A 14,855-nucleotide genomic window follows, 5' to 3' on the forward strand; every position below is an offset into this window, starting at 1 on the left:
ACATTTGGAAAATTGACCCGTTTTAATTATTTAAAAACAAAAAATACAACATCAAATTTCCCTTACCATCTACAATTCAGTTATAGTCAAACATTCTAAGACCAGAGTCCCCTGTCCAGAAGCAGGGAATGACGAGACGCTGAAGACACACGAAGGTGAATGCTGAAGATCAGATTCCAGCTGTGGTCACAAGTCTTCCATTCAAACACACTCCAAGGCTCTCTTTTCAATGTGTTAAAGAAAGTGTTTTATAGGAAGTTCTTTAAAACAGTTTCATCTCAGGCACCATTTTCTTCAGTGATACACAGCTCCATAAAATTTGTGTTTCCATCTGATTGATAGGAATAAAAAGCAATTTTTACTTTGTCTTTTCCTGTTGGCACAAAGAGGTAAAATTGTCAGATTCCTTTATTAATAAAGGAGAGAAAGAAAAGATCTAGGCTGTGTGGGGTGCTGGTTTCTGCTTGCCTCTGAGGGTGTGACTTCCAAAGAGTTAAATCACACTTATGCCACTACAATGATTAGTATTTTTTTAGATGATAAAAAAGAAAACACTAGAGCCGGACGCTGATGGCTCACACCTGTAATCCTAACTACTCAGGAGGCTGAGATCTGAAGGATCGTGGTTCAAAGCCAGCCCAGGTAGGAAAGTCCGTGAAACTCTTATCTCCAATAAACCACCAGAAAATGGATAGTGGCACTGTGGCTCAAGTAGTAGAGCGCTAGTTTTGAGCTGAAGAGCTGAGGGACAGCGTCCAAACCCAGAGTTCAAGCCCCATGACCAACAACAACAAAAAACAAAAAAAAAAAAAAGAAGAAGAAGAAGAAGAAAATACCCAATAGACATTAAAAATGGTCAAAAGTTTTTTTGTTTTTAACCACAGGTCAATTTTTGCCTCCCTCCCCTAAAATATACAAAATGAACATATTGGGATGGTAACATCCATCATCCATTTGGACATTCCAATTTGCCCTTCTGCTTGTTCCACATATAGGTTTACGAGGAAAGGCATTGAGTTTTCTTAGTAATGTAATAGTAGTAACTAGCTGTGATCGTGGCAGCTTATCTGAGGTCCACTGATCCTTTCAATACATGTAGGGAAAGCATGACTGTCATTCTCTGCCTGTATCTGAACACATTCAGCTACCATGGAAACTACAAAGAAAGGAAAAATATATTTATTCCAAGATTCATTTACTGGGATTTCAAAGCGCCCTTTCTTCCATAGAACCCCTGAGTGGTGATACTGTGCTAGGGGCTGCTGTGTTTTCCGGCATGCGCTCCCATCCTCTGAGGGTCCTGAGAAGGGTAGTGGATTGGTCCTGGAGCCCTCATGAAAGGAGGGGGTGGTCCCATTGGGTGGAACATGTGTGGCCCAAAACCTACACAAAAGAGAGAACACATCTGTTAGGCTTGCACTTCCTTTGGTAACTTTTCAAACCCACATGTCTTTCTAAGATCAAATGCACCTACACATTAATCGAGGCTGACATGTGTGGAATTCTAAATATCAGTTCACAGGATTTGCTTACGATTATCTACCTGTATCATTTCCTTGGTTTTAGAAACCTTTTCCTTCAGTCCAAAAACTCCACAAGACTCAAGGCATCTGCTATGTTATCTCAGCCTTTGCTAAATGGAAATTTTTTTTTTTTTTTTTGGGTCCAGTCGTGGGGCCTGAACTCTGGGCCTGGATGCTTGTCCCTCAGCTCTTCAGCTCAAGGCTAGGGCTCTACCACTTGAGCCACAGTACCACATCTGGTGTTTTCTGCTTATGTGGTGCTGAGGAATCGAACCCAGGGCCTCCAGCATGCAAGGCAAGCGCTCTACCATTGAGCCACCTTCCCAGCCCCAAATAGGGTTTTTTAAATACAACTTTCTAAAGGAAGAAGTGGCCATGGCTGATTTACATCCTAGCACAAGCTAGGTAATAAACGTTTTGTGAAATGACATCTGCCCATAGGCACATTCTGAGCCATAGTGATCTAAGGCATCAGTTCAGACTGTTTAGGACAGCAGATGGTGGCAGATCTCTGGACTCTTGATAACTCCAACCCTCATGATACTTGGATACTGATGCACTCAGATCTTTTTTAATCCAGTGCCTGCCCTCTCTTTAGAAGGCCAGGAGCAATATGAAGTAAGACTCTCAACCACCAGCACCACAGAAGTGCAGAGGGCCTGTCTACCTTGACAAGAGGGCAATGACTTTTCTGAGCCAGGAAGGAGGACAGGAGTACCTGGGGGTGGGGGCGGGGCAATTCCAGGGGGTGGTGGCAGGGCGATGTTCACCACAGCTGGAGGACCACTTGGGGGCAAGTTGAAGTAGTTGGCAGAGGCTTCTTCTTCTGCCGCAGGAGGAGGAGGAAGAGCTGGAGGAGAAATAATAACCAGTACTCTGAGGGGAAGATAGGTTTCTAGCCCCTGCTAGGAGAAAGGAGCTACTGCAGGGGGTGGAGGTGCCCGGGGTGGGGAGGAGGGTTTCTCCTAACAGAGAAACCTCAAGGGAAACTGGGCTTCTGAGGTCAGCAGGGACTCTGTACTCACCTCCTGGCAGGCCAGGTACAGGTTCTAGCTTGATACCAGAGTCTGTGGTTCCATCCTTCTCTTTCTCTTTTCCTCTGGCTGCTTGGGATCTGGAGACACACATATAATACACAAGTCAGCACTCTGTCCCATTTTTTCTCATACCTCTGTTTGCTCCATCTTCCAAATGCAGTTCCTTTACTCCTTGCCTTCTCTTCAGCAAACATTCTTTTCCTCAAGTGTCAAACTATAGAGTGACTTAAAGCCAAGGTTTTGAAAGCAAAAGGATTTGCACTCAAAATGTGCTAGAACTGCTACCAATGTTGTATGTATGCAGCACAAAGTAAGCACAGGCTATTAGCCTGCTCCTCCCAGATCCAAGCTAGAAACATCTTCCCCTTTGAACTTGAAATTTAGGCCATTTTACCTCTCTTATACAATCAACCATTTTCAACTTAAATAGCCATTCTTCTATTTTATCTTCTCCCTTAGACAATCAATGTCTGCTTCAAATCCACCTTTCATGCTCTGGCATTATACTTGGCCTATAATAGCTAGTAACAATTATAACAAGAAGGTGCAGAAACACCATGAACCTTCCAAGGAGACCATCAGCAAAACTCTAAATACATTTCCAAAGCAGGACTTTCTAACATCCATAGGAATCATGTACTACATACAGAAGGATCACAGAAAGCTTGTTTTAAAAATAATCTTGTTGATTATAAAGCCTGTTTACTAAAAGCTTCCAGTCTCTAGGGTAACAAAATGGTTTTTTGAAAATCTCAATTAGGTATATGAAAGTTCCTTTCTTACCTTCCCCATTTTACGTTGAGTCTGCGGCCATTGACAATCAACTTATTGAAGGATTTCTCAGCAGCCACTTCTGCAGCCTGCCTTGTGGCAAACTGGATGAAAGCACACTGCTGTCTCTGCACCACAGTGATCGTTCGGATCTCTCCAAACTGGTAGAAATGATTCCTATGGGACATAGGTAGAGAAAAACAGGTTAACAACTGAGACTTGTCCAGAGATTGAAAAGGCACTATGGACTTGTTCTAAATCACCATTAGGCACATAGACCCCACGGTTACATGCCTGACCTCCTGGGTATTTTCCTTCTTCTTGCCCTAATATTAGTGCTGCTTCTTATGAGATAGAAAAATAATAAATAAAGGCTCTTAAACATTGTTTCTGTGGAGAAATGAGGGCTCTAGTGGGTTCCCTAAGGACAATTAAGCCCACACCTCTTACTGTGCATGTGCCAAGAGTGTTTTCTTGTTTTGTGATGGGGACTTGCTATATTGCTCAGGCTAATCTTACATTCATAAGCTCAAGCTCATGACTTTGAGCCAATGATTCTCCTGCTCCAGCCTCTGAGGTGGCTGCGACTTCAAGTGTGTACCACCATACCCAGCTATATGCAAAAAACATTTAAACAGGTGTATATGGGCTGGGACTTAGCTCAGTGGTAAAGAGCTCACCTAGCATATGGGAGGCTCTGTAATCCAGTCTGAGCATCATAAAAACAAACCAAAACAACAAGAGCAACAAAAAAAAGGAATAAAAACTAAGGCTAAAAGAGAATAATGCTAATATGTGAAAAAGACTTCATAACATCCCACAAAACCTAATATTTTTGTTCCATAGCATTTTCTATAGGCTGTACTGGTTTTTGGAACTCAGAGCCTAGAGCCACAACTATAGCTTTTTGCCTGATTTTTCAGACATGGTCTCCCACTTTTTGCTCGGACCAGCCTTGGATCTTGATCCTCTTAACCTCTTAACTAAACTTTCCAAAGAGCTGGGATGTACCATCATGGCTGGCTTGTTTTTGAGATAGGGTCCCATTAACTCATTTGCCTGCACTGGCCTCAAATTTGATCCTCCCATCTCTGCCTCCTGGGTGGCTGGAATTACAAGTATAAAATTGTAATTAATTTAGAAATTTCTAGCATTTCATAGAAAACCTGCTGGCCTCTTGTGATTACCTAGCTCACTCAAGAGTGAGCTTAGTGGAGACAGGCTAGGAATTTGTTCACTTTATCTCTCTTTGGAAGGGTAATTTCCATTATCAACCCAGATGTCACAATTGTCAAGCATAGGACAAATTAAAAAAAAAAAGCCCAGGCCCAGAATTCAAGCTTCACAAACAACGAAAAAAAAATCATAAGAAATTATATCCATAATTTCAGAATCACAGCCAGGCACTGGTAGGTCATGCCTGTAATCCTACTCAGGAGGCTGAGATCTGAGAATTCAGTTTAAAGCCAGTTCAGGCACAAAAATTAAAGAGACTCAACTCCAACTAACCAATAAAAAAAGCCAGGCTGTAGGTATGGTTCAAGTGGTGTCCACTGTGAAAGGAAAAAGCTAAGTATGAGGCTCCAAGTTTAAGCTCCAGTATCAGAAGAAAGAAAAAAAAAATAAAACATTCTCTCCTTCCCCTACATAATAAATCATTCTTGAATGCATGCTGTTCTAATTCTGACCATTAGGGTCCCATGCACTGATTACTCTATTACTCCCATGCAAGGATGGATAAGCACTCTTGATAAACATTATTGCTTTGACATCATAAAGGACAATTTTATAAAAATACGAGTCAGTATGACTGCATAAGTATAGACTGTTAAGATTACCTAAGGAAAACTGCACTTAAAGTTACCATATTTATCTTTGTTTTAGTAAATGAATGTTTCAAATCATTTAAAAGCAAAAAGAACTCCTGAAATTAGAACCACACCTGAGATCTGTCTCAGTAATCGTATCACCCAAACCACCAACATAAAGTGTTGTGATAGTCTTATCCTCAGGCGGGTCCAGACGAGGCATAGTCGAAGCTCTCTTTAGAAGCTTATCTGCTACAGGGTCATTGATGCCATAATACCGATCTTTAATGTTCTGGTCAGCAAGAGGATCATCTGGATCTGTAGGCTTCTCGTGCCTGATTCACAAAAGAACAATGAATGAAGGAGAAACCAAGTTGGCAATCTGTTGTATCATTCAATATTAGCTTGGTATTTTACAATACCAAGCATATATCCTGGATGTCTTTGGAATTAAGAAACGATTTCTACACCAAAATACTATTATCAAAACAAGGCTAATATCAAGAGATTTACTGGATTACACAAAGCCTTCCTAGCTTTCTAAAATCTATCTAAAGGTCCATGTAGGGTGAAAAACTTCCCTTACAAAGATATATTCTGATATGACCCACCTCAAAAGAAGGTGGACATACAGCTATCCCTCTTCAGTCATAAGTCTGGCTTTACACTGAGACTCTGGTTAGAACTAGTGAAAAGGACATATATTATTTGTTTGGTTTTCCTAACCTAGTCAGTTAGTGACTAGGTTAAGAATTCTGAGGGGCTGGGAAGGAGGCTCAGTGGTAGAGTGCTTGCCTTGCATGCCTGAGGCCCTGGGTTCGATTCCTCAGAACCACATAAGCAAAAAGAAAAAAAAGCCACAAGTGGTGCTGTGGCTCAAGTGGTAGAGTGCTAGCCTTGAGCTGAAGAGCTGAGGGACAGCGCCCAAGCCCAGAGTTCAGGCCCCACGACCGGACTCCCCCCCCCCCCCAAAAAAAAAAAAGAATTCTGAAACCAGATGTTTGCCAAGTCTTGACTGAAACACACACAACCTTCAGAGAAGTTTGGCCTCATTTTGACATCAACAATACATTGAGATTCAAACCATTTGTAGGATGAAAGTGAGGACTTATTTCTCAGGCAGAAACTTTAGGACAGCATCTACATTACATGCCACAGAGTTTAGTTTCCTAAGGCTCACTCTTAAATACAAAGTATGGTTTAATTAAAGCTCTTCTAACTTTTTCTCTGTTAAGGACCATTTAGACCCTTATACAAAATTATCAATTCAGCTGCAGGCACAGCTTATGAGAAGAAGCCCATGTCTGTTTCATCATATAACAAATAATTTTGTGGGCTGGTCCATAGGACCATAAAAGGACATGCTTCACCCCTGGCTTAAGGTAGTAAGATGACTAATCACATGAAAGCAAATACTGAAAGTATGGCTCAGCTCTTGCCTGTATGGACATTCTTCTCCTCTCTTACACTCTCCTTTCACCCAGAAGGAGCAAATGTGGGGCCGATTCCTTTTGTAGTAGGGTGTGGTCCGGGCCAGTTTGAGCAGCATGTCACTGGTAGATGTGGCTTTCCCCAGCATGCCAACTGGCCGTGTTCCATCAGAGTTAGAGATCTATATAAAATATACAGACCTTCAATTCATCAGGAATTTTACCCAATTCCAAAATACGTTAATTACCAATCCTCAACAAAACAAACCCAACAACTCCCCCTACCTCCCCACCCATGTAACATTAAACAAGTAGCAGCATACTTCTCTCTCCATATTCTGTGTATAGTATTCTTTGTTGACATCTGACTTTGGCATGTCATCTTTAAAAGACAATCCTGCATCACGGACCTGGATGGGCAAGCCTGGCACAAAGAAATGGAGAAAAATACCTCAAATACATTTAAAACTATATCTGTACTAAATACGCACACAGAAGGGAATACATCCTGTTCTTCTCTTTTCACTTGGCACCAGACACTTGACAACTCTTCAGCATCATCAGGCTATGTAGACTACTGCTACACAGAATTCTAAGAAATTGCCCAAATTACTGAAATTTAATTAAGTGAATGTTCCAGAAAATCTTTTAAATAAATAAGCTTTGGTCATAGTCAAATTTGACTTATAAATTAGCAATGTATATTATGCTGACTGTACCATAATTCATTTAAAAATAAATGTAAAGTTTTTAGGAGTTTTGATTTTATTTTTTGTACAACATTTTTTTTTTTTTTGTCGGTTGTGAGGCTTGAACTCTGGGCCTGAGCGCTGTCCCTCAGCTCTTCAGCTCAAGGCTAGCGCTCTACCACTTCAGCTACAGCGCCACTTCCAAAGTTAACTCATTGACAGTGCTACTTTTTTTTGTCAATTGTGGGACCTGAACTCTAGGCTGCGTGCTGTCCCTCAGCTCTTTAGCTCAAGGCTAGTGCTCTACCACTTGAGCCACAGTGCCACTTCTGGCTATTTCTGCTTATGTGGTGCTGAGGAATCGAACCCAGGGCCTCAGGCATGCAAGGCAAGCACTCTACCACTAAGCCACCTTCCCAGCCCTTTTTTTTTTTTTTTTTTTTTTTTGCCAGTCCTGGGGCTTGAACTCAGGGCCTGGGCACTGTCCCTGATCTTATTTTGCTCAGAGATAGCACTCTACCACTTGAGTTCCAGTGCTACTTCCGGCTTTCTCTATTTATGTAGTACTAAGGAATCAAATCCAGGGCTTCTTGCATGCTAGGCAAGCACTCTACCACTAAGCCACATTCTTAGCCCCAGAAGTATTTTTTTGTTGTTGTTGTTGTTGGTCATGGGGCTTAAACTCTGGGCCTGGGAGCTGTCCCTCAGCTCTTCAGCTCAAGGCTAGTGCTCTACCTAGTACTCTACCAATTTAAGTCACATTGCCACTTCTGGTTTTCTGGTGGCTAACTGGAAATAAGGGTCTCACAGACTTTTCTGCCAGGGCTTGCTTTGAACTGCAATCCTTGTATCTCTGCATTCTGAGTAGCTAGGATTACAGGTGTGAGCCACCAGCACCCAGCTTCTAGGAGTCTTAATTTTTAAAATGCTTTTTAAATTAAAACAAATTTATCTTTAACTAGTTTTACAAAAGGGTTTCAATTCAACATTGATTTCAATTCAAATGATGAGTAGGTCAATTGATGAGCATAATTCTTCATCCTGATCAATGTCACCTCCTTTCATTATTCTTCCTCAATTCTCCTAACCCTACTCATACCTTCAATTTTTCTTTTTCTTTTGTTGGTTGTGGGGCTTGAACTCAGGGCCTAGACACTATCCCTGAGCCTCTTTGTGGTCAAGGCTAGCACCCTTGAGTCACAGTACCACTTCTGGTTTTTGATAAGAATCTCACGGGGACTTTTCTGCCTCGGGTGGGCTTTGAACCCCTATCCTTAGATCTCAGCCTCCTGAGTAGCTAGGATTACAGGCATGAGCAACCGGTACCTGGCTTTCTTCAATTCTTCTAGTTCCCATTTTCATATATATATACTGATGATTATTTTAAGAGATTTTTAGTTGTGATGATATAGTGTCACTGTACTTCAGGACCAGAATTCTCCTAAACAAATATATAATAAGCAATATGTAGCTTGGACTTTGATTAGCAAAGTAACTTTCTGAACTTAACATAGATACACTTAGACATTTTCCCTTTTATTATATAGAAATCCTTGATAAATTAATTTTTTCAAAGTCACCTATAGTTAAAATCATTTCCCCAAAGTTGCTCTAAATCAATAGCAATAGTTTAATCACACAGTTGAGACAAGTCTAAAGCATAGTTAGACCAGGAACTTCTGGTCAAGATTGTGGAAAAAGTTTTGGTGCAAAAAAAAAAAAAATGCCTAAGACAAGGAGATTATCTATCATAGCACTGATGCCATTTACCTCACTGTGACCACAGAGATAAGAGTTATAAGCTAGATGTAATTATTCCCCAATTGCTATTTAAGTTCCTACTATTACTCAGGAAGACTCTAAAACAGCCTACTTATGAAAAGCAAACCAAAGCAGACATTCTGAGGTGGGATCAGAACCAGACAGGAAGAGAAGTGGGAAATCAAAAGACTAGATTGTTTAAAGTACCTAGACACTTTGCGATTCATCAGACATGGCAAACATACCATACTCAAGGTCTAAAAGGCAGGTCTGACAAACATTCTTCAATTTACTGCAGGTCTGGCATACTTCAGTCTTCTTGAAGCGCATGCGGACTCCAGGGCACCAGCGAAACACTGTGAATGGCCTGGCACAAATCTGAATATACAGCAAGAGCCAGAGTGTTAAGAGCCAGGCACCTGGATGATCAATCCAGTTTTAATATAATAATGAGAAATTTCAGACAGGATCTCTGAATCTAGGGTTTAGAAAACTTAGACAATCACCTTGTCTAAATGCCATCTGATATTTCAGTCAAATTTACAGTACCCTTCCCGAGTAGTTAAAAACTTGTAAAGAAATGCAATATTCAAAATGTCAAAGTCGAGCACTGGTGGCTTACACCTGTAATCTTAGCTACTCAGGAGATCTGAGGATCATGGTTCAAAGCCAGCCCAGGCAGGAAAGTCCATCAGACTCTTATTTCCAATTAACCACCAGAAAACCTCAAGTGGCACTGTGGCTAAAATGGTAGAGTGCTTGCCTTGAGCTGAAGAGCTCAGGAGCAGCGCCCAGGCCTACCCAGAGGTCAAACCCTTGACTGACCAAAAAAAAAGAAAATCAAACTCCTCCCATTTGAGAGGTAAGCACCATTAATAATCTGTTCCATTACCTCTTTGGGGTAAAGAGAGGGAAAGCAGGAACTACATAATCTGTTTAGGACCTTATGACAGTTATGAATTTCGACCTCAACTGAAATGCTCATGTGCACTGTCCTATGATGCTTATTATACAAACTCAGGGTGTTTAATGCAATTCCTACCACGTTAAGAAGCTTTATACTTAACACTCTACACTAAATAGTTAGCAGTCAATGAATTTAACAATGATATATGAAAGCTTATAGCACTGACTTTCATTGGAAGACCTCAAGGTTTATTAAGTGGAAAGGTAATTTGTAGATAAAACGGAAAATTATTATTTTTATTGTGAGAATACTGTACAGAGGGGTTATAAGTACATGGGCAAGATAACAAGTACATTTCTTATCAAGCATTGTTGCCTCCTCTTTGTTTCCCCTTCCCATACTCCCCCCATCCAATCCCCCCCCACCAAAGTTGTAAAGTTGTTTTTCGACATAACAACTTGTACATCTCATTGTTGCAATGGGTCCACCTGTATCCCTAGTTAAACGATTTGTTTTTGCCCTTCCCCTCCACAAATTATACCAATATCAAATACAGTGAAAGCAGGGGTTATACCGTGGGGGAGGGACATACAAAGCAACATAGAAGGGCTGGGAAGGTGGCTCAGTGGTAGAGCACTTGCCTTGCATGCTCGAGGCCCTGGGTTCGATTCCTCAGCACCACATAAGAAAAAAGCCGGAAGTGGCACTGTGGCTCAAGTGGTAGAGTGCTAGCCTTGAACTGAAGAGCTGAGGGACAGTGCCCAGGCCCAGAGTTCAGGCCACATGACCGGACCCCCCCCCCCCCAAAAAAAAGGCAACATAGAAATCATCTTATAAATATGTTAGAAACAATTGCATAAAAAAAAATTTGAATACTTATCTTGGGGTTTATTCCCATAACTTCAGCTTATCTGACCTTTTCTGCTTGACTCAGACATATACTAGTTATTGCAACTAAGGGAAACCATGGGACCTATGTTTCTTTGGGCCTGGCTTACTTCATTTATTTTTATTTTTTAAAATTTAATTTTATTTTATTTTATTTGTGAACATACTGTACAGAGGGGTTACAATTACATGGGCAGGATAATGCGTACATTTCTTACCAAGCATTGCACCCTCCTCCTTTGGTTTACCCTTTACATCCCTTCCCAGCCTCCCCCCCCCCAATCCTTCTCCTTCCCCCCCTTCTCCCCCACCACCCCGCACCAACGTTGTAAAGCTCGTTTTGGACATGACAACTTGTACTTCTCATTGTTGCAACAGGTCCACCTGTATCCTTAAACAACTGGTTTTTCCCCATCTCCTCCACAAGTTATACTGACATCAAATATAGTGAAAGCAGGGGTTATACTGTGGGGGAGGGACATACAAAGCAACAAAGAGATAATCTTATAAATGTGTTAGAAACACATGCATGAAAGAAAAAAACATTAAAATACATATCTAAGGGTTCATTTTCCTGAGATCACATTATCTGACCTTTTCCACTTGACTCATACATATACTAGATATTGCAAATAAGGGAAACCATGGGACCTATGTTTCTTTGGGCCTGGCTTACTTCACTTAATATAATTTTTTCCAAGTTTTTCCATTTCCTAACAAATGGGGCAATGCCATTCTTTCTGATGGAGGCATAGAATTCCACTGTGTATATATACCACATTTTCTTGATCCATTCATCTACTGAGGGGCATCTGGGTTGGTTCCATATCTTAGCTATGGTAAATAATGCTGCAATAAACATAGTTGTCCTGGTAGCTTTAGTATGGTCTTGTTTGTGATCATTTGGGTAAATGCCCAAAAGTGGGATTGCTGGGTCATAGGGGAGCTCTATGTGGAGTCTTTTGAGGAACCTCCATACTGCTTTAAAACGGAAAATTATTATACTAAGCCCACCTTACTTGTGACTTATTGTACATGGTTAACCATATATGGTTAAAAGAAATCCATGAAATATCAAAACTAAAAATGTTTAACTTGCACATACAGCTCAGAAGTGCTCAGTTAATCCAGAGTTATCATTGTGTAACTTTTTGAGCCTCTGATTTTTTTCCTTGCCCTTAATGCTGTGAAAATATGCCTTATTGCATATTAGCAAATTGTGCCTAAAACACAAAATAAAATTATAGTAATCCTTCCAAGTCAAAAAGGGCACGTAATGTGTTTAATTTAAATGATAAAGTAAAAATCTTAGATTTGTTGAATGAGAGAATGTCTTTTGTTTTTTTTGGTCCTGGGAGCTGAACTCTGGGCCTGGGCGCTGTCTCTCAGCTCTTCAGCTCAAGGCTAGTGTCCTACCACTTGAGCCACAGTGCCACTTCTGGCTTTTTTCTGCTTATGTGGTGCTGAGGAATCAAACCCAGGGCCTCATGCATGCAAAGCAAGCACTCTAACATGAGCCAACTTCCCATTCCCAAGAGAATGTCTTTTGCAGAAGTTGGGTGAAATCATCAGATAAATGAATCAAGTATTAACTCAGTAAAGTACTGAACTCCATGTATCATTAACATTCATGGTTTTCCCTCAACCATAGTCTCCTTGGAACCTTAAACCTGCAAATACCAAGGGCCTACTATCCTTCTTAGCAGACATACTTACTTTGCATTCTTTCCCATATTTTTCTTTGGTCTGAAATAGAAGAGAACTGGAGTTACAGGAAGAAAATACCCAGATGTCTCTTTTTTTTCCCCTAACCATACTATCTAGGGATTTGTCTTGAGATCCCTGACATTCTAAAGAAAACACAAACCTCATCAAACCAAACCACAATTAAGCAACCTACTTTAAGGGTGGGATGGAACGGGACATTTATTCCTGATATAGGTAATTAAACATACTATGAGTTATACTTTCTCAAAAGTTTACAGATATAATTAACAGGTATCTTTACACAGTAAAAACTCTTAGGCTGGCTCCTAAGAACCTAAATTCCTAACAGTTTCCATAGTCCTCAAATCAAGAATGATGAAGTTATGGGCAGTCCCCTTGACAGTTTGTTCAGTAGGTAACTATTTTAGCCTCATCCCACCCTGTGCTGATACCCTGTACATTAAATATTCTGTTCCCCCAAAGTTCGTCAAACATTTTGAATATACCAGCAAATCATTATCTCGGAGAATGACTGCTATGTAGCTAACCTAATCACTGTCATAGGATTCTGAAGGATAGCATATACTTTAGTATATAAAAGGTGCAGTGGCTGAAAAGATGTGATCAGGAATCAATCTAGCCAGGTGCCAATGGCTTATGCCTATAATCCTAGCTACTCAGGAGGCTGAGATCTGAGGATCACAGTTCAAAGCCAGCTTGGGCAGTAAAGTCCACGAGAATTTTACCTCCAATTAACAACCAGAAAACTGTAAGGGGCACTGTGGCTCAAGTGGCAGAGTGCTAGCCTTGGGCTCAAGAGCCTGAGGGACAGTGCCCAGGCTCAGTTCAAGCCACACGACCAACCAAAAAAAATAAAATAATTGCTGGCTCTCCTAACTTGAAGTCCTTGGAGTTTGACTATCTGAATTTAAATTCTAGTTTTACTCTTTGTGACATAAAGATATAAACTCGGTCAACTTCTGGCCAGTAGGTCTGCATTCTAGGTAAACGCTTGACAAAGATTAGCTGTTACATTACAGGATTATCGATACAATTTTAAGCGAGACAGTAAGCATGGCAGTTCTTTGCAAATTCCCCGGATCTTTGGGTTCGTAAGAGTCATTTTTCCTAAGGGCGAGGAGAAACATTTGACAGACGGCGGGAAGCACCACAGCATGAACAGAAGATGAACAGTAACCTTCGTTTTCACTTGCTATCACTCACCATTCGGATGTATGGGTTTTCTCCAAGACACGTCTGGCACAGAATGGGAAAGTCCTGGGGAAAACGGTAAATGCCGTGAGGGCCGAGCTGAGGCCCCCGAGGCCTCGGTCATTCTCCCGGCCACGAGGGGAGGGCGGGGAGGAACAGGCAGGCAGGAACCCCGGGCCCAGCGCGGGCTGGGTCGCGGGGGCGGCGCGGCCTGCACTTCCGGCAGGCAGGGGGGGGAAAACCCCGCCGGCCAAGGTTAGAGGGCCGAAAAGGCTGGGCCCCAGGCCGGAGCTAGGCCCCGCTGGGCCTCGTTTCCTGAGCCGCCGCAGGCCGCCCTCCAGCCCTCGCTCCCGCCGCGCCGGGCCGCGAGCCCGCGGAGGGCCCGGCTTCGCTGCACCCTGCCGCCATCGCCCGCGGGCATACTCACCGCATCCTCCCAATTCTGCCTGTTGTAGGTGTTGGAACCCAGAGAGGTCGCCATCTTGAGAGTCCCGGGGCGGCCGGAGCTTCCGAGTGGGGACCGCGGACCGCCACAATCCCGTGAGGACCTGCGTCGGGCGCCGGGTCGCTTGACGTCTTATTTATGCGTCGGGTCCCTCTCCGGGGCGGGGCCTCGCGCGTGCGTTACGACGTTCCTCTCGCCCAGGGGACTCTTGCGCATGCGCAGTTTGTCAGTTTGGGGCTCTTCACCAGTATAAATGGTTTATTTAAAAATCTTGCGAAAGAATAAAGGGACTAGTAATGACTGGGGAGCTGCGGGTAAACCAGTGCTCACTCCAACTAAGCGCTTATTGTGCCAAACGCTGGCAGACGGCTTGCGGCGCCAGTCACTAGTCTCACCTAATTCTTAATTTTCTAAGATTGACAAAACATGTACTTGAATTCCAATTAAAAAATGCTTTTCCCTCCAGCATAAGTGTGTTTACTATGCAAATTATACCATAGAGGATTCTACCAAATTCACATTCAAGGCAGCATCCTTTTTTCCTCAAATGACAACCCTAAGCCCTAGGCAAGTATGTGGAACCCTCTTAAAATTGTTTAAAATTATCTTTAAGTAGTTGTAAAAAAAGTTGCCATTCGGGCTGGGAAGGTGGCTCAGTGGTAGAGTACTTGCCTTGC

At 42.1% G+C, this 14,855-nt stretch overlaps 1 protein-coding gene across 2 annotated transcripts; it reads right to left on the minus strand.

Moving 5' to 3' along the window:
- Positions 1-6: 6 nt before the first annotated feature.
- Rbm22 (RNA binding motif protein 22) lies at positions 7-14,263 on the minus strand. Of its 2 annotated transcripts, XR_011375323.1 has the most exons (12): positions 14,161-14,263; positions 13,746-13,799; positions 12,531-12,560; positions 9,265-9,397; positions 6,893-6,993; positions 6,579-6,751; positions 5,274-5,474; positions 3,344-3,508; positions 2,549-2,637; positions 2,242-2,373; positions 1,200-1,383; positions 7-331 (listed from the first exon to the last, which is right to left on the minus strand). XR_011375323.1 is itself a non-coding variant. In XM_070036416.1 (11 exons), the coding sequence occupies exons 1-11, from the start codon at positions 14,212-14,214 to the stop codon at positions 1,253-1,255; spliced, it is 1,263 nt and encodes a 420-aa protein (XP_069892517.1). In that variant the 5' UTR covers positions 14,215-14,263; the 3' UTR covers positions 7-1,252. The 2 variants fall into 2 exon arrangements, 1 of the variants encoding a protein (XP_069892517.1); XM_070036416.1 differs by having other exon boundaries at positions 7-1,383.
- Positions 14,264-14,855: the final 592 nt, after the last annotated feature.

The sequence above is a fragment of the Dipodomys merriami genome, unplaced genomic scaffold, assembly GCF_024711535.1.
Source record: "Dipodomys merriami isolate MVZ:Mamm:240054 unplaced genomic scaffold, mDipMer1.0.p SCAF_27, whole genome shotgun sequence".
NCBI lineage: Eukaryota > Metazoa > Chordata > Mammalia > Rodentia > Heteromyidae > Dipodomys > Dipodomys merriami.